The sequence below is a fragment of the Myxine glutinosa genome, chromosome 6 (assembly GCF_964187855.1).
Source record: "Myxine glutinosa chromosome 6, kmMyxGlut1.1, whole genome shotgun sequence".
Lineage (NCBI taxonomy): Eukaryota > Metazoa > Chordata > Myxini > Myxiniformes > Myxinidae > Myxine > Myxine glutinosa.
This window is the reverse complement of record NC_136266.1, coordinates 16,105,831-16,131,782: the sequence shown is the minus strand read 5'-3', so window position 1 is coordinate 16,131,782 and position 25,952 is coordinate 16,105,831. Positions and strand designations below refer to the sequence as shown.

Below are 25,952 nucleotides of genomic sequence, written 5' to 3'. Positions count from 1 at the left end.
CCACCAAGTTTTGTCCAAATCCATCCATAACTTTTTGAGATATCCTGCGATAATATCATTTTTGGCCATATCACTCAATGGTGAAGAATCACTTAAAAAATCATACTAGCTTGATCCGGATCCAGCTCTTCACCAAAATTGAATCGATTCTTCCTTGTCACACACACAACCGGTCCACCAAGTTTTGTCCAAATCCATCCATAACTTTTTGAGATATCCTGTTACATATCATTTTTGCTCATATCACTCAATAGTGAAGAATCACTTAAATAATTCTACGAAGTGGATCCGGATCTGGATCTTCAGCAAAATGAATCGATTCTTCCTTGTCACACACGCAACCTGTCCACCAAGTCTCGTCCAAATCCATCCATACCATTTTGAGATATCCTGCTATATGTTGGTTTTAGCCCTATCTCCCAATGGTGAAGAATCACATAAAAAAATTAAATAATTCTCATATCCGAATCCATATTCAGATCTTAACCAAAATTGAATCGAATCGTCCTTGTCAGGCACCAAACTGGTCCACCAAGTGTTGTCCAAATCCGTCCACAACATTTTGAGATATCCTGCTACGTATCGTTTTTGGCCCGATCTCCAAATGGTGAAGAATCGCTTAAAAATTCTAGTAGCCGGATCCGAATCCGGATCTTCACCAAAATCTAATCATTTCGTCCTTGTCACAAACACTACCTCTCTGCCAAATTTCGTCCAAATCCGTCCATAACGTTTTGAGATATCCTGTTCACAAACGGACAAACGGACAGACAGGGGTGAAAACATGACCTCCATCCACCTTTGGTGGTGGATGTCACGAAACATGTAAAAAGGAAAGTAACTCACATTGCTCGCAATTGTTCGAGAACGTTTTGCAGCTGTGATGGGGATGGCATCGAGTGGAAGTTCATAACCTTTACCCCTGGAATCTTGCCATCCTAATTTGTAATATATCTGGAAACAGACGCGCCACAGGATTACAAAGTATGTCACAAACGGAGCTTTCTTTTTCCCCCCAACACCGACAAAGCAAATCAAATGAATTAAATGAAATCAAATGAATTAAATGAAATCAAATGAATTAAATGAAATCAAATGAATTAAATGAAAACAAATAAATTAAATGAAATCAAATGAATTAAATGAAATCAAATGAATTAAATGAAAACAAATAAATTAAATGAAATCAAATGAATTAAATGAAATCAAATGAATTAAATGAAAGCAAATGAATTAAATGAAATCAAATGAATTAAATGAAATCAAATGAATTCAATGAAATCAAATGAATTAAATGAAAACAAATGAATTAAATGAAATCAAATGAATTAAATGAAATCAAATGAATTGAATGAAAACAAATGAATTAAATGAAAGCAAATGAATTAAATGAAAGCAAATTAATTAAATGAAATCAAATGAATTGAATGAAAATAAATGAATGAAATGAAAGCAAATGAATTAAATGAAAGCAAATTAATTCAATGAAATCAAATGAATTAAATGAAATCAAATGAATTAAATGAATTAAATGAAAGCAAATGAATTAAATGAAAGCAAATTAATTCAATGAAATCAAATGAATTAAATGAAAACAAATGAATTAAATGAAAGCAAATGAATTAAATGAAAGCAAATTAATTCAATGAAAGCAAATTAATTCAATGAAAGCAAATGAATTAAATGAAAGCAAATTAATTCAATGAAAGCAAATTAATTCAATGAAAGCAAATGAATTCAATGTAATTAAATGAAATCAATGACATTAAATGCTGCTTCCTTTGACAGTGACATGTTAGGCCACTGTATTCAACTGATCCCAGGCAGTAACAAAGACGAATTGCCCAAATTCCCATCTTGGCTTATTTAACGTATTTCTTACATTTTGTCTCAACCTGTCTGTACTTGCAGGGAGAGTAGGTATTTGCAGGGCAATACCATGGAATGTGGCAAGGGTGCAGGCGACAGCTCTCCTACTATTGGCGAAGGACACCATGGGATATTCAAGGTCCACCAAGTTATGTTGACAGACGGGATGCCCCGTTTAACGTCCATTCAATGGACGGTGCACATATTGATGAATAACCTCGCCCGACATGTGAAACATCATGCTGACAGTTTATATAACTAGGTCGACATTGGAACCCAGGCTGGGCAGCTCAGAGGAGAGTGTGCACACTTCTAGAGTACAGTCATGTGAAAAAGTAAGTACACCCCATGAAAAGTTTTGGCTTTTTCAACATATTTCAACGTACAGCTATTTTATCTTCATTTCAACAATATTGAAAGATAAAGGTGATATAATATAACAAATATGATGAAACATTTACATTTTGTAGTCCATTGTATAATTTAAATAAACATAAATGCAAATTTCACTTGTGGAAAAAGTAAGTACACCCCTACATTTATCACTACTTCAAATACCTAAAATTACAATCAGGTGCAAATGATTAGAACATCGTTAGAGAGGATCTTGGAGGAACCTGTCTTATTTAAACATCAGACATTTAGTTTGGTTTGCTCTTTGTTGTTGAAGTGTGAGGCGTCACCATGCCTAGATCAAAAGAGCTCTCTGAGGCCTTCGGAAAGAAGGTTATAGATGCCTACGAGTCTGGGAAGGGATTTAAAAAGATCTCCAAACAATTTGAAATCAATCATTCCACTGTCCGGAAGATCATCTACAAGTGGAGAAGATTCCAAACAACTGCCAACTTGTTCAGGCCAGGCCGCCCCAGCAAGTTCAGCCCGAGAGCAGACCGCAAGATGCTGAAAGAAGTCTCGAAGAACCCCAGAATGTCATCACGGGACCTACAGGTAGCTCTTGCCACTGTTGATGTCAAACTGCATGTCTACCATTAGAAGAAAAAAAAAAACACCGTTTAGAGGCCATTTTTCCCCGCAATTTCTTACCATTAGAAAGAGGCTGCACAAATTTGATCTACATGGGAGGTGTGCCAGGAGGAAACCTTTGCTGTCCAGAAAGAACATCAGGGCAAGACTATAGTTTGCCAATGAACACCTCGGCAAAGTCCAGCACTTCTGGAACAATGTGCCCTGGGCAGATGAGTCAAAGGTAGAGCTATTTGGCCACAGTACCAGAAGACATGTTTTGCGAAAACCAAAGACAGCATTTGACCACAAGAACCTGATACCAACTGTAAAGCATGGTGGTGGAAATATTGTGGTTTGGGGCAGCTTTGCTGCCTCAGGGCCTGGGCAGCTCACCATCATAGAATCCACTATGAATTCTTCATTGTACCAGAGGGTGCTTGAGGATAATGTGAGGCCATCTGACGGAAAGTTGAAGCTCAACCGAAGGTGGACCTTGCAACATGACAATGACCCTAAACATACCAGTAAATCCACCAAGGAATGGCTGAAAAGAAAGAAATGAAGGGTTCTGGAATGGCCAAGTCAAAGCCCGGATCTAAATCCCATCGAGATGTTGTGGGGGGATTTGAAACGAGCTGTGCATGCAAGAAACCCCTCAAACATCGCACAGCTGAAATAATTCTGCATGGAGGAGTGGGCAAAAATTTCTCCCAATCGATGTCAGAGACAGTTATAAGAAACGCCTACTTGAGGTTGTTTCTGCCAAAGGGGGCAATACCACCTATTAGAGCCAAGGGTGTACTTACTTTTTCCACATGCGAAATTTGCATTTATGTTTATTTAAATTATACAATGGACTACAAAATGTAAATATTTCATGATATTTGTTATGTTATATCACCTTTATCTATCAATATTGTTGAAATGAAGATCAAATAGCTGTATGTTGAATATGTTGAAAAAGTCAAAACTTTACATGGGGTGTACTTACTTTTTCACGTGACTGTATATCCATCCAGCCTTACCAGAATGTAGGTTCATCAAATGCAACTTACGTCACTCATATGGACAGCATTAGCTTTGGCTTGTAGAAGAAATGGTGTGTCCGATGGAAGGCTGTACTTGTGTTTTGCTTCATCACCTTCTGATTTGTAATTTATCTGCAGTTTCAGAAACAAAAATTGCATTCATCAAGTGTTGTACAGAACAACTTACAGGAAGACAAAGTAATTTATGATGAGAGCAAAGGTGCATTCTTACAGCCACCACATAGGTGTCTGAAAGGACAACGGAAGCGTGAAGTAATTGTTTTCATGTCTTTTGGTCAATCGGTGAGTGAAACAATCTTGGTTTTTGATTATAATTAGTGCGGAGTGCAGAACAAACGCAAACATTGCTTATGATCGTTCAAAATGTGTATTCATCTGCTCAAGAAACAAAAAGGAAATGGTATCATAGACACACACACACATGCATACAAACATACAAGCACACACACCCACACACACACACACACACGCACACATACACCCAATCACAAGTACAAACACACACACACAGATACACATATGCACACACACAGATACACAGAAGCACCAACACACACACACACACACACAGACACACAGATAAACACATGCACACACAGAGATACACACAAGCGCACACACACATACACACACACACACATACACACACACAGATACACACAAACACACACACACACACGCAGGCACACAAATATACAAGTACACACACACACACACACACACACACACACACACACACACACACACACACACACATACAAACACACACACACAGATACACACATGCACACACACATATACACACACACACACACACACACACACACACACACACACACACACACACACACACACACACACACAGTCAAACTCTAAAAACAAAGGAAATTAATTCTTGCAGATCAAAATATTTTGTTTTTCCATCAGGTCACTATTACTAAACCTCGCTCACTATTACTAAACCTCCCTCACTATTACTAAACCTCCCTCACTATTACTAAACCTCGCTCACTATTACTAAACCTCCCTCACTATTACTAAACCTCCCTCTAAAGGACAGGGGAAGGCTTGTTGCTGCTGTAGGGTTTGTTTCTACAATCAGTGCCCCCAGTTTTTTGTTTGACCTTGACCTAATTAAGGTCATGACCTAATTATAGCCAATTTAACATTTTTCACCATAATTCGCCGATATTTGTCTGTTCAGAACGAAATTGCCCTCCCTAGATAGCTTAGAGAAAGCTGCATTTATGCTTATTTGACATCATACCCATGTGGGTTAAAGGTCAAGATCAAACAGCAGCGGTCTGAAAAAAGAGAACACGTTATTTGTCATCTCTCAATTTTGTTACCCTTGGCAATGGCTTTGTGATTGCAGATATCTAGTATTGCATGTGATATCACCCAAAATTCTGCATGGTCTATCGTTAGTTTCCCAGGTAAGAGTTCATATAGTTACATCTTTGGATGTGGTCAATATTGACAACAACTCTCTGCTCTTCTCAGCTTGCACGTGTGGCCCAACAATTCCTGGATTCAGGTACTTTTTGACCTGATTTAGGGGAAACTCTTATCCGTCTCAATTTCTTGCATGATCGACTGAAAATTTTGCGATCTCATCGTTTAAACAATTTTGACATTGATTGTGCCAATTATGCTGATCTACCACCTTTTATTTACTTATTTTATTTTATATAATAAATTTTAATATAATTTATTTTTATTTTATATAATTATATAATTTATCATTTATTTTAATTTTAATTTACTTTAATATAATAAAACTACCTTTAATTTTTCTCCACAGATAAAGCTAGTGGATGCATACCCGCAGCATGTAACATGACTGCATCAATCACAGAGAATGATTTGTTGCTTTTTTTATAAACAGAAATGACAATTCCTGACAAATCTCACACTGTTACTATGTCTCTCCGAAAAGACCGACTGGAAAACCCTCCCATCTACTTTCTCAACAATCCTCTCCAAGAAGTTCTGTCGCTCAAGATTTTGGGTCTCACTATCTGCCATGATCTTTCTTGGGAAAACCACATTTCCAAGCTGGCTTCCAAAGCCAGTCGCCGACTGGGCATCCTCCGTCGTGTGAAGTCCTTCCTTGGCACACCTGAGCTCCTCACCACATACAAGGCTTTCATCCGCAGCTCAATGGAATACTGTTCCACCCTCTGGGCTGGTGCTCCTGCCTCACTCCTAGCTCGGCTTCACGCTGTTGAAACCAAAGCTTTCAGAATCATTGGAATCTCCTGCGATGAAGCTAACTCCGAGGGCCTTTCACTCACTCACCGCAGGCAGGTTGGTGGTCTTTCTGTCTTCTACCGACTCCTCTCCGGCCTTGCTCCCCCAGCTCTGTCTGTGCTTTGTCCCCCCAATATTCCTTCAGGTCACACAAGTTCTGCCTGCAACCCTCTTATGGTCAAACTGCCAAAATCTAAGCTCTCTGCTCACCTTCACTCTTTCATTCCCCTTTTCTCCCGCCTCTGGAACAAACTCCTCCACTCCCTTCAATCCCACTACGCCCTCCAGGTCTTTAAAACAGCTGTTCACAACCATCTCTTATCTTCCCCCATCCAAAGAAGAAATGCGGGCAAGGGGGTTAACAAGGAGAGATGCAGAAAATAGGGCAAAATGGAGAAGATTGTCATGGGGACCGCAAGGCTAACCCCCGCTCTAGCGGGGAAAATGGCCTTTAAAATGCATGTTGTTGTTGTTGTATCCAAACCCTTGATCTTTTCTACCCCCGCTAATTCACCCCAGATACACTTTTTTTTGAAATTCCAACTTCTTTCCTGGAAGTCCTTGCAGTGTTCATGTGTTTTATACCTCTCCCACCTTCCCCCAAGCCCTCCCCCTCCCACATTTCTCCCGATGTCCCTGCTCTCAAATGTTGTGTTTGTGTCCTTCCCCCTCTCTCCCCAACCTGTCTACCGCTCCCCTTATTTTTGTGTTTTATGTGTCGGTTTGACTTTTTGTGTGATTAGTGTTAGCTCTTTCACGAGCCTCGATCTTTTATACAAAAAAATATATATTATGAATCTATATTGAATTTTGTGTAATTTAGCAGAAGAGATATGGCATCCTCTTACATCACTGAGGATCTGTGCGTTGATCTTGGCCTGGACGAGGATGGGCGAGTCGGGGATGCTGGTGAACTCTATAGTGGACGGGTGCTGCCGGTACTTCTTCTCGCTCAAGATTTCTGCCGCTCTCTGGACCTTCTTGTGCTCCAGGGAACCCAGCAGGAACCATCCTCCTTCTCGCATCCACTCAAGATCTGATTTGTACTCGATCTGCACAATCCAACACCAGATAGTTCCTTAGATAACACATTTTGAGCAACAAGTTACATTCCAATAATAATTTACAATAGAAGTAAAAATTGACTTTTATTGCAAGAACAACTTATTTCACTTACTTCTTTGCTGGGTCGGCTTGGGAACGTTTTTGGCCCAAATGTTTTATTAACCAGCTGGCCAGATGCAAATTCCTGCCAAATTTGACGGAAGGTGACAGGAATTTTGAGTTTGTTCAAGGGGGTGGTGATAACTCGCCTATTCTTTATGAAAGACACCATTGATCATTAACGTCCAAATAATAATAGCAGATTGAACGCCGAGCATAACAACAATCTGAGATGAGCCGCATTTGTTATGCAATACCGCAGGCAGGTTGGTGGTCTTTCTGTCTTATACCGACTCCTCTCTGGCCTAGCTCCCTCAGCTCTGTCCGTGCTCTGTCCCCCAAATATTCCTGCAGGACGCACAAGATCTGCCAGCAACCCTCTTATGGTGAAACTGCCAAAATCAAGACTCTCTGCCCACCTTCACTCTTTTATTCCTCTTTTTCCCCACATCTGGAACAAACTCCCTCACTCTCTTCAATCCCACTCCCCCCACCAGGTCTTTAAAACAGCTGTTCACCACCATCTCTTATCTTCCCCCATTCAAAACCTTGATCTTTTCTACCCCCATTAATACACCCCAAATCCACCTCTTTCAATCTCTGACTTCATTACTGAAATTCCTAGTAGTGTCAATTTGTTTTATACCATGTACCCCTTCCCTCTCCCACACTCCTCCCCCCCCCCCCCCCCCCCCAGCCCTCTCCCTTCCACAGATCTCCTGATGTCCCTGTTCTCTACTGTTGTGCTTGTGTGCTTCCCTCTCTCTCCCCATCTTGTCTCCTTTTATAGTTTTATCTGTCCGTTGATGTTTTTTACGTTTTATGTGCTAGCTCTTACCCGATACATATATATATTATATATATTATATATATATATTATATATATATATATATATATATATATATATATATATATATATATATATATATATATATATATATATATATATATATATATATATATATATATATATATATATATATATATATATATGTATATATATATATATATATATATATATATGTATATATATATATATATATATATATATATATATATCAGTCACTTTGCGATTTCATACCATCAGTGGTGAACCGCCATTAAGGTATCCCATCCAGCTATGCTGTACCTTAATGGGAGCGATAAGTGCCATCTGCCACATGGCACATTACCTCTGGTATCCACTCATTATATGGAATCCCCTGGATGCAGCCGGGAGCAAACCAATCCAAATATATGTGCAGTTCTCCAGCTTTCAATGAGCGCAAGTAATGACGTCACTGCCATGTACATACGCTCTGCCTGTCAAGCTCTCAAGAGAACCCTCTGACAGAGCAGAATTTTGATCTTAGTTCAGATACTGTCATAAGTGTATGTAAAACTCACAGTTACCGACCTGGTTTCGCCCTTTTGGGGCTCATCAGGGCAACGCAGTGAGTACTGCATACACTTATGACTCTGAAAACCTTTCGGTTATATACCAGTCACTTTGCGATTTCATACCATCAGTGGTGAACCGCCATTAAGGTAACCCATCCAGCTATGCTGTACCTTAATGGGAGCGATAAGTGCCATCTGCCACATGGCAGATGTGGCAGATGGCACTTATCGCTCCCATTATCGCATAAGCGGCACTTATCTTATCGCATACTTATCGCATAAGCGGCACTTATCGCTCCCATTAAGGTACAGCATAGCTGGATGGGATACCTTAATGGCGGTTCACCACTGATGGTATGAAATCGCAAAGTGACTGGTATATAACCGAAAGGTTTTCAGAGTCATAAGTGTATGCAGTACTCACTGCGTTGCCCTGATGAGCCCCAAAAGGGCGAAACCAGGTCGGTAACTGTGAGTTTTACATACACTTATGACAGTATCTGAACTAAGATCAAAATTCTGCTCTGTCAGAGGGTTCTCTTGAGAGCTTGACAGGCAGAGCGTATGTACATGGCAGTGACGTCATTACTTGCGCTCATTGAAAGCTGGAGAACTGCACATATATTTGGATATATATATATATATATATATATATATATATATATATATATATATATATATATATATATATATACTTTTCCCTCAAAACACCAATACGGGAGTTTATAGTCAGGCCAGGAATCGAACCCAGGCTAGTCAACTCAAACGGAAAGAGTGCTACTTCTGCACTTTCTTTTGGGAGGAAGAAACGAGCCAAAATTGAGTTCATTTGCAGCAAGTGGCATCTAACTATATATATTTAAACAATCCTGCAACTAAAAAGAAGAATCACCATAAATAAACAAAGTTCTCACATTGTTTTGCAGGTCCTGCATCAGCTTTGCTTGCTGCACGCTCATGGCATCTGGAGGCATGGTGTAGCGGTGTATCTGCTGTTTGTAGTTAATGTTGCTGGTCAGAGCCTGGGCATTTTTGGCCAAGATCACATTGAGCATGTCATGGGGACTTTGGTAACTCGTCTTCTCCTTCTCGTAGGCCTTCTTGTACTCACGCTCACTCTGCATCTTGGCCACTTTCATGGAGTGGACGAGCTTGGGGTCGTCCTCTAAGCTCAAGGCTCCAATGGGATGGCCTTTTTCTTTTTCATAAGCCTCTTTGTACTTGTACTGTCAAAATAAAGGAAAATGTCACTTCGTGCACTGTGACACTGTCATTTTACATTTCATTAATTTTTATTTTTCAAACAAATAACAGATTGATACTGGGAGCATGGCACGCCAAGAGCCGAAAGGGTGCTCTAACTGGGGAGATTGTGGGCATACCCACACAATACACACCTCTGATATGAATGGAAAAACTGGATGGTGCAAACAACTGGATAAGGAGAGAAAAAAAAAAAACACTACCCAACACCCACACCCACACATGGAGAAGACCGAACGGAAACCCCACCAATCATGCAGCCCACAAGTCACGATGTCCATCCCTGGACACGAACCCAGCCATGTTCGTGCCCAGAAACACAAAAGCAACAACAAGCACACACACTCACTCACCCACCGCATACATAAAATACCAGATCACGAGTAAATAATTTTTAAAAAGCAGAGCAGCCCATAAATTATGTGATTCGCATTTGTTGCTTCATGTTTGGCAGAATAAAAACACTGCTCAATTGACCTCGCGCACCGGCACGTGACAGGAAATGAAATGTCATCTCAGGAATAAAAGCGGACACGTGCCGAAGCTTGGGATCTATTGGCCTGAGGAAGCTCGCTGGGAAGTGGGTAAATTACATCATCTGAGACTGGATATGCTCTTCCTTGCTTATTACTAGATTAGCAAAATAGATCTAGTTACTTTTTTGTTGGAGGCGCCTTTAATTCTTGACAATAAATATGTACATAATCTAATAATGTATATTATATATTGTGATGTACAATACCTTTACAGAGCGTCAGTGCTGAAGTGACAGTTTCTTGGGAAAGGTTATGCTGGGTGGTTTTTTATAACCTTGCCAGGAGTAGTCAGGGTATCAATTTGGAATTTCGCCAGGGTGCCGGCAATAGCTCGTCTACTCTTCGCAAAGGACACCATGGGAATGGTGGTAGAAATTACATCAGTTTAGCATCCATCCGTTAGCATCCATCCGAGGGACGACACATACATTAATGAATCAGCGGGATGAGAGTTTATAGTTGTGCCCAAGCAAGACAGCTTAAAAGCGAGTGTTGTGCATACCTCCAGGTCATCCTGCCGGCCATACATACATACATACATACATACATACATATATATATATAGCCGCGTCGACCCTGTAGTGAACACCTCAGGGTGACCGATGGCCAAAACGAGCTTTACTCCGAGGCGTATAAGCCGAACCTGGCGGGATTATCTCTTTAGCGTGAGCGGGGGAGGACCCAAAGCCTTACCTGAACAGGCGGCCGCGACGGGGGTTTATTTCTCGCCCCACAAACAAATAAACGAACAACTCAGGCACGACGAAGAAATGCAATCAATACGGGGTATTTGAATAATGCCTTAAATTATTTAAATAAATTAATTAAATAATCAATACGGATTATTTATTTATATATATATATATATATATATATATCAGTCACTATGCGACCCCCATATCATCAGTGGAGAATATATATATATATATATATATATATATATATATATATATATATATATATATATATATATATAGTGTGTGCGTGCATGTGTGTGGTTGTGCACTGCATATGACGAGATGTGGTGATTGATTCAAAAACAAAACAAATCTAAATGTCTGTTGCAAGTTGGGCTTCAAAATTCAAGCATCGATCATCTCTTCTGACCAGTACACCTCTGTTGCAATAATTTATCGAAAATAATTCATAAAACTCACCTCACTGGCGATAGCCCTGGAGGCCTTAGCCACTCTGATGGGGATGGCATCCACTCTCAAGTCATAGCCCTGGGCCCTCTGCTTCTCCAGGCCAATCTTGTACCATTTCTGCACAGGTGTGTCAAAGTGTAAACTCACAATTATTTACATGGCACCAGTTTGATTAATTACATAAATCAGTGTGTAAAATTGTGGAATATGTTATTTAAAACAAACATTTATTTTTAACAATGTGGAGGCTTATTGAAGAGCAAAGAGAAAGATGGAAAAGGTAACTTGTGTATCAGTTCAAGAAAGAGGTGGAAAAGGTAACTTGTGTATCAGTCCATGAATGAGGTGGAAAAGGTAACTTATGTATTAGTACAAGAAAGAGGTGGAAAAGGTAACTTGTGTATCAGTTCAAGAAAGAGGTGGAAAAGGTAACTTGTGTATCAGTCCATGAATGAGGTGGAAAAGGTAACTTATGTATTAGTACAAGAAAGAGGTGGAAAAGGTAACTTGTGTATCAGTACAAGAAAGAGGTGGAAAAGGTAACTTGTGTATCAGTACAAGAAAGAGGTGGAAAAGGTAACTTGTGTATCAGTTCAAGAAAGAGATGGAAAAGGTAACCTGTGTATCAGTACAAGAAAGAGGTGGAAAAGGTAACCTGTGTATCAGTACAAGAAAGAGGTGGAAAAGGTAACTTGTGTATCGGTACATGAAAAAGGTGGAAAAGGTAACTTGTGTGTCAGTTCAAGAAAGAGATGGAAAAGGTAACCTGTGTATCAGTACAAGAAAGAGGTGGAAAAGGTAACCTGTGTATCAGTACAAGAAAGAGGTGGAAAAGGTAACTTGTGTATCAGTACAAGAAAGAGATGGAAAAGGTAACTTGTGTATCGGTACATGAAAAAGGTGGAAAAGTTAACTTGTGTATCGGACATACACTCCAACAGGCTCTAAAAGGAGATGGGCATAGAGAGCAGGATTAATCAAAAATAAACATATTATGAGGATGTATTGGAGACAACAGGACGTGGCGATGAGCTGCATCGTTGAAGTGCAGGCGGAAAGAGGGGTAAAATATACAAATTTCCGTGATCAGAGGGTAGATTTTGAAACGTTAACAAAAAGGTGGTCACCGAAAGAACATGTTCAACCTGAAAGTGTTTGTGAGGAGAAGAGAGCTAAGGGGCAGGGGTTACAAGACAAGATAATATTTCATAGAAAACTGAGAGGTTGCTGATCTCACTAAAGGTGATAAAGCAATTGAATCTGTGCCTCTTGATTGGCAGAGCTGGTTACTGTCATTGGCATCCACAGCATCCGGGAGTAAGAGGTGCAATGAGTGGGCGCCAGGTCTTAAGAAAAACCATATCCAACATGGCTACAGACGCTTTGTGGGCAATAAACCGTTTGAGGTGCCAAAGAAGGGTTAAAGGTTTAACCTCTTATGGTTAAACTGCCATAATCAAGACTCTCTGCTCACCATCACTCCTTCATTCCTCTTTTCTCCCGCCTCTGGAACAAACTCCCTCACTCTCTTCAATCCCACTCCACCCTCCAGGTCTTCAAAACAGCTGTTCACCACCATCTCTTATCTTCCCCCATCCAAAACCTTGATCTTTTCTACCCCCGCTAATTCACCCCAGATCCACTTTCTTGAAATACCGACTTCTTTCCTGGAAGTCCTTGGTGTCCTTGTGTTTTACACTTCTCCCACCCCCCCCCCCCCCACCCCTTCCCACGCCTCCTCCCCCCAAGCCCTCTCCCTCCCACACATCTCCCTGCTCTCAAATGTTGCGTGCTCTCAAGTGTTTGTGTGCTTCCCCTTCTCTCCCCATCTTGTCTTCCGCTCCCTCTTTTTATATATTTTGTTTGTCTGGTTGATTTGTTTGTGAAGTAAATGTTAGCTCTTTCACGAGCCTCGATTCAGTATACAAAAAAAAAGAAAAAAAAAGAAAAAGGGATTGGCTATTTGTAGAATACAGCATCTGCGATTAGCCTTGGAATTCAGTTTGAACTTGTACTGAAAAGGAGGTTATGGCTGATGCTAGTTGGCCTAGGATATTTCCAATGATAAAATGCCAAAGTAGATAGGAGGCTTTGCTTTGCCTGAGCAAAACTTTTTCAAAAACACCAAATTTTTCGATTTTATAACCTTTATTGCAATTGGAAGGATGACTGGCCTTTAGTTTCAAGGTTCAGTCTTGGCATCCTTCTTCTGGAAATTTGCTGAAGGAAAGCGCCAAGGTGTTAATTTGTTGAGACCAGATGTCTGAACCTGTATGATGATTATGTTGTAATTTCCACAATGCGAAAAACCAGGTGCATTTTCGATCTAAAAACTAGAACGGCACTAGGTAGAGCGTATACCTCCGCCAGGCTGAACAACTTATGGTTTGTATCCCATTGACAGGCCGGATCTGGATTCGGACCTGAACCGAAATCGAATCGGCTTGTTCTTGTCACCTAACCAACTCATCCACCAAGTTTAGTTATAACTCGTCCATAACTTTTTGAAAAACATGTTAGATATCGGTTTTGGTCCCATTTGTCATTGGTGAAAAGTCATTAGAAAAATATAAAAAATATTCGATCCGGATTTGGATCTTCAGCGAAATCTAATCTATTTGTCCTGTTCACGCTCCAAACCTGTGCATAAGTTTCGTCCGAATCCGTCCACAACTTTTTGAGATATCCTGCTAAAAATAATTATTGGTCCTATCTCTCAATTGTGAAGAATCACTTTAAAATTATAGTATCCGCATTCGGATCTTCACAAAAATCTAATCATTTCGTCCTTGTCAGACACACAACTTGTCAACCAAATTTCAGCCGAATCTGTCCACAAAGTTTTGAGATATCATGTTCACGGACAAACAAACAAGCAGATAAACAAACAGACAAGGGATGAAAACATAACCTCCACCCACCTTAGGTGGTGGAGGTAACAAGGCAGGTTTATGTAAGAGCGGGCATGCCAAGGAAGAGTAATTATAAAAAATATTTTTCTCCCATATTCATTGAGGACAATTTGTGGGTGGTGCTACTTTACATTTTTAATGCCCATCAAGAGTCAGTCATAGTGTCCAGAACCAGAATCACGTGTAGACCAGACCAGGAGGGGCAGTCAGATCGCCCCCTCACTGAAGCGGGGTTCCACTGTTTTTATACTGACATTGCACTAGTAGTGAAAGATTCGTTTTTCTGAAACTGCCTTGGTTTTGAGAAACTTGGGATCAAATCCTAATACTGCGGCCTTCAGCTGAATTTGAACACTCTACCTCGAGGAATAAATGCCAGGCCTCACCACAAGACCATCATCACATCTGACATTAGTAAACACCGGGTATTTGAAAATAAAGAAAGTTTGGATATTGAATAAGGAAAACCAATGGTACATGATGTGTTTACTTGTAGATGAGAATACTTTTTGAAACAGAAATGAAACATTTGACTTTTCAATGATTACGGTATTTTTACTCCTCCATGGACGCATTGACCGACCAAGCATCCATCAATGCAGGAATATGTTATTGTTATCTTTCCATTTTGATCTGTACGAAGACTTAGTGATATTATCAGCTCTTCTATAAGCTTCAACACCACCTGTATGGATATATTTCACTCACATCACTGATGTTGTACGAGTTGAGTTTGGCTTGGAGTAAATCTGGAGTATCTGGCATGACGTGCACTTTGGTCTTCTCCTTCTCCCAGGCTTCCTTGTATATCCACTGACACACACAGAGTGACATATTAATAACACTAGCAGAGTACCCACCCTACGGGCGATCTTGTTCCGAGCATGCAACACGTTCTTCTGACGAGTAGCTTTATTTGGGCAGTGTATAGGCACTGACAGCTGCGTCAATCACTCCCAAAAATAAAATAAAAAACCATCTGGGTAACGTGCATCAAGCAAAAACATGCCTACTCATTATAATTGAAAACACCTCATATTGCACTGGAAAATATGGGGACAGGAACACTGGATTGTAAACGGTGGGACTTGTAATACCCTCTTCCACCTGGAGGCGGCGCTACATGATACACATTTACATAGAGAAAATGTGTTCCGTCCCTCCACCCCAAAACCACCGGCAAAGATTTTTTTTAAACCCTTATGCACTAATTGAGGTCGTGCTGATCCTATGTAGCAAATCTGGATGCAATTGGCCAGAACTACAGGAGGAGTAGTGTGACAAACAAACACAAACAAACACACAAACACCGGCCTCTGAATTATAGTAAGGATTCCCTCGACATCAATAACAAATGAACTATTAATCAGCCATTATGCTGGTGGTTTTACTATTACTACCACTACTTATACCCAAATTAATCCCACCTTCTTTGTGGGGTAGGCCATGGGGGAGGTTTAATAAAATCTTTCATGAGCGAGCTAATCAGGCTTGACATTTGATTACAGCTAATTTGAGGAGGAATTTATCATTTGCTCCAGGTGTTGGCAATAACTTGCACACTCTTCACGAAATACACCATCATTTTATGTCCAACAACTAATGCTAGTAGGCAGGATGGATAACCATCTTAAAGTCCACCCGAGGGAGGAACATTTTGTGATGCAACGCTTTGCTTATAAAGCACCAATAAAACAGTGTATTTGCAAGTCGGGATTCAAACCCAGACTAGATGGCTCAACGGTAAATACGCTCCCTCTGCATCGTCCTTTTGGAACTAATAATTTCACTGCCAAAAGATATTTAGGTCAATTACATGTGGATCAAAATAAAGACACCTTAAAGCCCCAATTAAACTTACATTATTGAGGTTTTCCGCGTTGATCTTGGCCTGAACGAGTATGGGCGAGTCCGGGATGCTGGTGAACTCCAGGGTGGACGGGTGCTGCCGGTACTTTTTCTCGCTCAAGATTTCTCCGGCTTTCTGGGCCTTCTTGTGGTCCAGGGAGCCCAGTGGGATCCAGCCTCCCTCCCTCATCCACTCCAGATCCGATTTATAAACAATCTAGTAAATACACCAATAGTTTATATGCCTTAAGAAAAAAAGTTAGAGTATGAAAGATGAAATTCAATGTACGATAATGGCTGTGACAGTCACGAGGATTAGGATCTTGATGGAGAAATTTTGCAGTGTGTTCGTCAGGCAAGAGAGTTAAGACAACTGTCGACAAAACGGTTAAAAAGTCAGTCCAGAATCAGGTAATAACTAGATGGTATTCATCGAATACTTACCCTTCGCAGTCAACTTGGTGCGAGCCAACTCTTCTGTTTTTGAACGTTTTTTTTCTTTGATCCAATATGGTCGCCAGAACAAGTGAGCAATTACATCATAAATTTATATTCTCGAATATAATTGTTGCATAGATTACGCTCAATAAATTTCAAACTGATCAGGCTAAGCATTGTCCCTGTCGAATTATGACATCATAATTACAGCACTAATGACCTCATCAGTAACATATCTTATTCCCCAAGGGGAGTACTTGACAATGAGCCATGTTTCAATTTTTTCCATGGAGTGGTTTCGGAGATGTAGAGGTGCAACTTTTTTCGATTTTTCCAAGATGGCGCATGTACGACGTAACCTATGACGTCATAATTATCATTAGAACAATTCTACAGGAGTCGCCGCTCATATTCTGAAAATTTCGTTTTCATCGGACTAACAGTTGCAGAGGAAAGTTTTATTTTCATACTGATCAGATCAAGCATTGTACTTATCAAATTATGATGTCATAATGGAGGCACCTATGACATCATCATTAACATATCTTATTCCCCATGGGGTGTACTTGACAATGAGCCATGTTTCTATTTTTTTCCATTAAGCAGTTTGGGAGATATAGAGGTGTAACGTTTTTTCAAGATGGCGTCCATACCACATGACCTATGACGGCATAATTATCAGCATAAAAATGTACAGGCAGAGACGCTCCTACGGCAAAATCTCATGTCAATCGGACCAACGGTTGCGGAGAAAATGATTTTTTTAAATGCAGACACGGCACACGTACGGCACACGTACGGCACACATACTCAACCGATTGCTTAACCCCGCTTTTCGCTTTGCGAGCGCAGGGTAATAAATTAGGGTAATACAGGGTGACTCAATAGAATGTGGCGGTTTTCAGAAAGCAGCTGCAGCTAAAGGCACGCTGTAGTGGGGGAAACCTTGTGTGTCACGTGATCTGAAAGTTACGCAGTTTCTCCTGTCAGTGTAGCGAGAGACAGTATGGAGAACTGGTCGGTGCCACAACACGTGTTCGTGGTAAGGGCAATTTTTTGAATGCAAATCGGTAGTGCAGGTGCAGAGAAGATTTAGACATGAGTTTGGTATTGCACGGCACGGTAGAATTCCCTCTCGTAACATTATTTTGAAGTGGGTGGAAAAATTCAATAACGCCGGCAGTGTTTGTGATCAATTTGTTGGCAGTGCACAAATGGTCCCCACACCAGAGAACATTGGGAGAGTTAGGGAAGCGGTGTTGCGGAGTCCAACTCGCTCTGCCAGGCATCAATCGGCTGCGTTGAACATATCAGTCACAAGTGTTCGTCGTATTCTGCACGATAACCTCCAATTTCATCCCTATAAATTTCAAACTGTGTGGAGTCTGAAAGAAATCGATGAAATCGCTTGACTGGAATTTTGCAAGCAGTTCATGGACATTTTGAATGAAAATCCAGCATGAATGTATCCACTTTAGTGGAGGTCACTTAAAAGATGTTATTTAAAAAAAAAAAAAGTACAGATTATATAAATTGCATTGTACTGCTGTTTTTCAACTGAAAGCGTTTTACTTTGTATTCAACCCAGTTCTCCACAATAACGCTTTAAAAACCGTCACATTCCATTGACTCACCCTGTATAATCTTAGATTGTATGAAGAAGGGCATCATGTATAAATCAAAGGAAGTGCTGTTCGTGCCGTATAGCTGTCTGGTTTGGCTGATATTACATTCAGACATTAACGCATTATAACATTGAAACTAACTAAACTAGAACGGGCACTCGGTAGAGCACATAACTAGGCCAGGCTGAACTTTTATATCATGCTATACACGTATGTTTAGTTTTTGGCCCCATGACTCACTGAAGAATCACTTAAAAATTAAATAAAAAAAACTCGGATCAGGATCCGGATCTTCACCAAAATCTAATAATTTCGTCCTTATCACACACTCGACCTCTCCACAAAATTTCGTCCGAATCCATCCACAACTTTTTCAGATATCCTGTTCACAGACAGACAGACTAGAAATCACTCATAGAGCGACACTTGCCGAAACAGAACGAACCAAAAACACTGTTGTGAGAATCCTTCACTGTCAGGACTGGGAAATAAATAGGCAAAGAGGGACTCAGGTTACCTGTGAATTGCCTGTTGAACAAAATCCGATGTAAAATGGGTTTTACATTCCCCAGGCTACAGTAAAATAAAATAAAAAGAATGAATAAGGTCCTTTCACAACCGTGTCTGATGTGTTTGTCTGATGTGCACTAACCTAACCTCAGGGGTCAAAAATATCGTTATTTTTGCTTTAAGTTTTCTAATTCTAATTTGTTTTCTAATTTGTTATCTATTTATTTGTATCGTTTGTTATTTTGTTATTTTCTGTACCGTAAGTTTTGGACATATCAACCATAACGTGTTAATAACGTTATGACGTTGACAAGCAAATTTTAAAGTCCATACGTTTAGGAAATCTGGTTTTACGTCATAAGTTCAAATTATAAAAGTTGTTGGAGATTGAATGGAGAACATTTTGTCATCAACCCAAAGTCGATACGATTTCCAGTTCTGGAGTCATAAACAGAAAAAAAATTGAAAGAAAAAGTTGAATTTTAAATAATTATTTTTTTAACCACTCTATAGTGCATAAGCCTCTGTAGGTATGTGAAAGGTAATATTAAACGATCTCCGACCTCATTACTTAGTGGATGCAGGGAAGTGTGGTAGGCTCCCACAAAAAAATTTTTAAAACAAAATTTTATTTCTTCAAAATGCCAACAGGATTAGAACAGCACGAGCAACGCTGAGTACTCCTAGTCTGGGATAAAGCTTTATGAACACGTTGTTATAAATTACAATTATTCTTTCCCATGAATAGAAAATGAAAATTGGTGTTTGGAAGTGAATACGAGTCGAGAAAAGAATCCCATTCGATTTGATAAAAAGTTTTTCAAACTCGTTCAATGTCCGCCACATCATCAAGGTCTTTAGGCATAAACACATGCCTCTCAAGTCTCTTTCTCAGGTTCCCTCGAACCTTAGAAACCACGTGACTAAGGCAATATGTACACAGCAAGCACCAACACATGCACCCACCAAGCACTGACAGTACCAAGCAAATGCAGGAGGATTTGTCTTGGAAGATTATAAATGAATGAATGAAATGAATGATCGTTTTAAGGCCATTTTTCCCCGCTAGAGCGAGGGTTAGCCTTGCGGGCCCCATGACAATCATGGTTCCCTGTTTGAGGCAATGTTTTTATGGCCAGATGCCCTTCCTGACACCAACTCTTGGTCGCCTCTTACGATGCGCAGGGATACGGTGTACCTATTCTAAACCGGGGTACACACCGGGATCATTCATCCCAGCAAGCTGGTACTCAATTTGCCGACCTCGGAAGGATGACAGGCTGAGTCAACCCCCCTGGCGTTAATTCAGCGATCGACCGGGATTCGAACCCAGGATCCTAGGATCCCAAGCCGGCACCCTAACCGCTAAGCCAACACCAGGCTTGATTATAATGATGGAAGATTATAAATGATGCCTTGTTATATTTTGCCTCAACTCTATATGAGCAATCCTTAAGCAGAAAATGTATTTTGCTATTTTCATGAGGAACAATGTCAGGATTTTAAAAATAATTTGTGCAAAGAGTTCCGAGAATACAATATCCCATGCGGTGTTCAAGTGTATACTCCAATTAAAATATATATTTATTTTAAAGCTCGTTAAAACAAATCTAGAAGTTTAACTCTATGAAGCAGTCTTATACACCACCCTATAGAACATGTCCAGGTACTGTAAAACTGGAGGTTCCTGGAGGTATTAAGATGGTAATTTGTGTTCTACAGTGTTCAAGTGTAAAAATTAAATTTAAAGAAACGTTTAAAGGTGTATAAATAAATTAATTCCTGGTTTTACCGCAATTTTCCCCAATGTATATTACATCAGCCTATATATATCACATTACATTAGGTCTTTGTGCTTGTTATTTGTATCCTTTATAAAGTCCTTAAAAACAGTACGTTTCCTATTTGGAATTATTTTCAATTTTGCTTGACTTCCAGCAAGTAGACAGAGTAAAAATGTCATCTCACTCCTCTCTGTGCACGCGTGATCGGGACGAATTCAGAGCCAAAATAATACGGTAAAATGAAACGCTTTCCTTCCTATTCATGTTCCGATTTGTGTTCAGAATACAACATTCGAATTCAATAGGTTTTTCCTCAATCATCAACTCACGATCATAAACTGATACGACATACGGACAGACTGGACGGACGGACCTGCACCAAATGCTAAACCCCACTTTTCACTTCGTATGCGTGGGGTAAAAATACACTTGAAGAGTAAATTTGAAAGGAAAAGTGAGGAAAAATTACACCTGAGTACCTCTTTCAGGTGCACACATCTAGTTAAATGGATTGTTGAATTGGTATGTCAAGGAAAAATAAAGTTCCATATTCACCTATTTCGAATTGCATCATGCAGACAATTATCCCATAGAAACTTATCCTTTGTATTTTGTACTCTTCGACAAACTATTTTGGTTTCAGAAAACTACAACAAAGCAAAACTTACATCATTGCGCAGCTCCTGCATCAACTTTGCTTGCTGCACACTAATGGCATCTGGAGGCATGGTGTAGCGGTGTATCTGCTGTTTGTAGTTAATGTTGCTGGTCAGAGCCTGGGCATTTTTGGCCAATATCACGTTGAGCATGTCCAGGGGACTTTGGTAACTCGTCTTCTCCTTCTCGTAGGCCTTCTTGTACTCGCGCTCACTCTGCATCTTGGCCACTTTCATGGAGTGGACCAGCTTGGGGTCGTCCTCGAGGCTCAGAGCTCCAATGTGATGTCCCTTATGTTTCTCATAGGCTTCCTTGTATTTGTACTTTTGTGGAGACAAGAAATTTTAAAAAAGTAAATCTTCAAAAAATCAAGTGTCAACAAAGTAAAGTCCAGTTTGAAAAACAATGCATACAACAACAATAACAACAACAGGCATTTGAAGGCCATTTTCCCTGGTAGAGCGGGGGTTAGCCTTGCGGGCCCCATGACAATCTTCTCCATTTTGCCCTATTTTCTGCATCTCCCCTTGTTAACCCCCTTTGCCCGCATTTCTTCCTCCACCACCTTTAGCCAAATCTTTCTCGGTCTTCCCCGTCCTCTACTTCCTTCTACATTCATTTCCATCATTCTTCTCTCACCCATTCACTTTCATCCTTCCTCAACACATGAACAAACCATCTCAGGCTGTTTCTCTTCACAGCATCCATCACAGGTTCTGTTCCAATCATCTTTCGCAATTCATCATTCGTCTTCCTCTCTCTCACTTTTTTGTATTTGAAATATATTTGAATTTTTTTTTGGTTTTATATTGAAAAACAATACATAAAATAATATAAATTTAGGTGTGGAATAGAAATATGGTTTTTCAATTTGGCAATAACTTTCTATTTCAAAACATTGGGCCTGATGAACCACCTTTAGAGGCCATTTTTCCCCACAGAGCGGGGGTTGGCCTTTGTCGGGCACCTTGGTCCCCTTTTTTGAAGCAATGTTTTATGGCCGGATGCCCTTCCTGCCGCCAACCCTGTTAGTCGCCTCTTGCGACAAACACGGATTTACCAGTGAACTGGTACTCAATTTTCTGACCTCGGAAGGATGAGTGAACCCTCCTGGCGTTAATTCAGCAATCGACCGGGATTCGAACCCAGGATCCTAGGATCCCAAGCCAGCACCCTAATCACTAAGCCAACACCAGGCTCAAAACATTGGGCCTGATTACATTTTGGATTATCATATATGCCAAGCTACTTTTTTTTTTCAGTGTTTATTCACTGTGACAAACAAACAAACGCTGTACGTCTTAAGTTAATAGCTCCAATTATTACCACTTTCTTACGGACTTGGGCAGGAATGATTTTTGTCCTCGTGGTTCGCAAATCGGCTGGCCAGGCCTGATGTTAGACTGAATGCGCAGATGTTTGGGATTTGCCCATGATGTCAGCAATAACTCGCCTACTCTTCTTGAAAGACACCATCCGATCTTTCACTTATGCAAATACGACCTGTAATGAACAACCATTGCTGGCAAAAGGCTTCTGTGTTTCTGGAAATGCCTTTAGCAGTGAATTGTACGTTGGTCGTGCCGGTGAATTCCATGATCTTGTGTCGGGTTTCAACTCAACCGGAATAAACATCTTCCTGGATCATTTCATTTTTGTTTTATTGTTTACATGTACAGTAACCCCTCGATATACGGAATGGATACGTTCATCAAAATCTTTCCGTTAGGTGAATTTCCATATATCAAATTTAATTATCCCATATACTCCCATTATACAAGTGGCCTTAAAACGATCATTCATTCATATTATTCATACAAGTGGAGATGCGTTCCTATGGAACACAATCCTAACTATGATATAAAAAAAATACGCACATCAACGCAAGAAACGTTACTTGTTGAGCACTGGCTCTTATTTTGTCTTTACTGTCTTTTATTGGGCCCACTGTGGAGGTAGCAAGAACAAGCACTTTCCTGACGTCACTCAGTTTTTAACCTTGTCAAACCTCCTTAATACATCAAGTTTAACCTCTAAAGTGATTGCTTTACGGGCATTCTTTGCACTCCTGATGCCGCTATCACTAGAGGGTCGCTTTCCAAACATATTAAATAAGGGAGAAGCACTTTATAGCCTTGAACATTTCAAAACCCGAAGGACTGTAGATCATACACAGACCATCGACCACAAGTCGAACTGACGCACGGTGAGGGGGGGGGGGGGGGGGGGGGTAGGTGTCGTATGAATTGCACCAACAAACGATCAAGTAGGAAATGGGAAATGCACTTAAGTTAAATCAACACACAGATTTACTCTTTTTTTTTTTTTCTTCCAAAAATTTGTTTTTTTTGAGATGCAACATTTCGGTTGTAGCGATTCTTCGGTATGTCGAAATTTAATCCCTAATTACTCATTTCCATTGGAGAAAATTTTCGGATGGTGCATTTCCGTATTTTGAGGGGTCATGGATTAAGCATCCACTTTATCTCAAGCACTTCTTAATGGATCTATAACAGAATTACTTTCTCAGTTCAGTAAATACAGAATTATATTATGGTACAAAAATCCCACCCCACCCACAATACCATAACCCCTACCACTACCCTCACCCCCTTACCCCCCCCCCCCCGGTCAAATCTCCAAACCATAACCCCTATCCCCCTCCCTCCCCTCAAATCTTCCCACTCCACTCCCAAACCATAACCCCCATCCTCCCTTGCCCCCCACCCTATAATCTACCCACCCCACTCCCAAACCATAACCCCTATCCTCCCCTGTCCCCCACCATCAAATCTCCCAACCCCACCCCCAAACCATAACACCTATCCCCCTCCCCCCCCTCCTCAAATATTTCCACCCTACCCCCAAACCATAACCCCTATCCTCCCCTGCCCCCCAACCCGCTCCCAAATCCTCCCACCCCTATCCTCTTCTTCCCCCTCCACTCAAACCCCCCTACCCCACCCCCAAGCCATTAACCTTATCTTCCCCCCCAAACCCCCGCCCCCCCCCCTACCCCCCACTCAAATCTCCCTACTCCATCCAACCAATAATTTTTGAAAATATAACCTCTTGACATTTACGAGGGTAAATTAAATTTTGAAACCACTCACGTCGCTAGCGATAGCCCTGGAGGCCTTGGCCAATCTGATGGGAATAGCGTCAACTCTGAGATCACAGCCCTGTGCCTTCTGCTCCTCCAGGCCAATCTTGTACCATTTCTGCAGGTAGATGTTTTATGAGATCATTGATATGAGTACCGTACATGTTAAACATCACAGTTTAGTAATAATGCAGTAAATTTGTCCTTTATCCAATTGCTTCCTTTTATCATGTGGATGTCATTCAAGATTATCGTTTAAGTATCGAAAACTCGTGTGAAAATGACGAGGAACAGATGTTTGGGGTCCAGAAGCGCTGTTCCACCTACATCACTGATGTTGTACGAGTTGAGCTTGGCTTGGCACAGCTGGAGACTATCTGGCATGATGTGGACGTGGGTCTTCTCCTTCTCCCATGCTTCCTTGTATACCCACTGGGAAACACCATAAATAACGTTAATTTAACGTTTCAAACAAAATTTCAAAATTAACCACAAAGCTCAGTATTTAGTGGCTTCACTGCCCATAACTTATTAGATCAATCACATGTGGATCAAACTAGAGAGACCTTAAAGCATCAACTAAATTTACATCGTTGAGGTTTTTCGAGTTGATCTTGGCCTGAAGGAGATCGGGTGTGTCTGCGATGCTTGTGAACTCGAAGGTGGCCGGGTACTGCCTGTATTTCTTCTCACTGAGGATTTCCGCCGCTCTCTGGGCCTTCTTGTGCTCCATTGAGCCCAATGGGATCCAGCCTGCCTCCCGCATCCACTCCATGTCCGATCTGTACTCAATCTGTACAATTCATGAAGAACCACTCTTAATAGAGAGCACAATGACATCAGGCTCATCGTATTCTATTAAGCACAAATTAAAATAGCTTTTCAATAATATTATATGAAGACAATAATATTATATGAAGGAAATAATATTATATGAAGGCAATAATATTATATGAAGACAATAATATTATATGAAGGCAGTAATATTATATGAAGGCAATAATATTATATGAGGCAATAATATTATATGAAGGCAATAATATTATATGAAGGCAATAATATTATATGAGGCAATAATATTATATGAAGGCAATAATATTATATGAAGGCAATAATATTATATGAAGGCAATAATATTATATGAAGGCAATAATATTATATGAAGGCAGTAATATTATATGAAGGCAATAATATTATATGAGGCAATAATATTATATGAAGGCAATAATATTATATGAAGGCAATAATATTATATGAAGGCAATAATGTTATATGAAGGCAATAATATTATATGAAGGCAATAATATTATATGAAGGCAAAAATATTATATGAAAACAATAATATTATATGAAGGTAATAATATTATATGATGGCAATATTATATGAAGGCAATAATATTATATGATGGCAATATTATATGAAGGCAATAATATTTCTCGTTTCGG

At 40.2% G+C, this 25,952-nt stretch overlaps 1 protein-coding gene across 1 annotated transcript in view; it reads right to left on the bottom strand.

Annotated features, from left to right (window-relative positions):
* Window positions 1–25,952, bottom strand: part of LOC137429336 (nebulin-like) — a 289,229-nt gene that overhangs the window by 172,841 nt on the left and 90,436 nt on the right. Inside the window, exons 39-49 of the mRNA XM_078779632.1 lie at window positions 25,096–25,299; window positions 24,834–24,938; window positions 24,517–24,624; window positions 21,415–21,726; window positions 16,403–16,606; window positions 15,250–15,354; window positions 11,639–11,746; window positions 9,597–9,908; window positions 6,986–7,189; window positions 3,891–3,995; window positions 847–954 (exon numbers count right to left, since the gene is read on the bottom strand). Coding sequence (XP_078635758.1) covers window positions 847–954; window positions 3,891–3,995; window positions 6,986–7,189; window positions 9,597–9,908; window positions 11,639–11,746; window positions 15,250–15,354; window positions 16,403–16,606; window positions 21,415–21,726; window positions 24,517–24,624; window positions 24,834–24,938; window positions 25,096–25,299 — 1,875 coding nt within the window. The remainder of the gene's footprint in view (window positions 1–846; window positions 955–3,890; window positions 3,996–6,985; window positions 7,190–9,596; window positions 9,909–11,638; window positions 11,747–15,249; window positions 15,355–16,402; window positions 16,607–21,414; window positions 21,727–24,516; window positions 24,625–24,833; window positions 24,939–25,095; window positions 25,300–25,952) is intronic.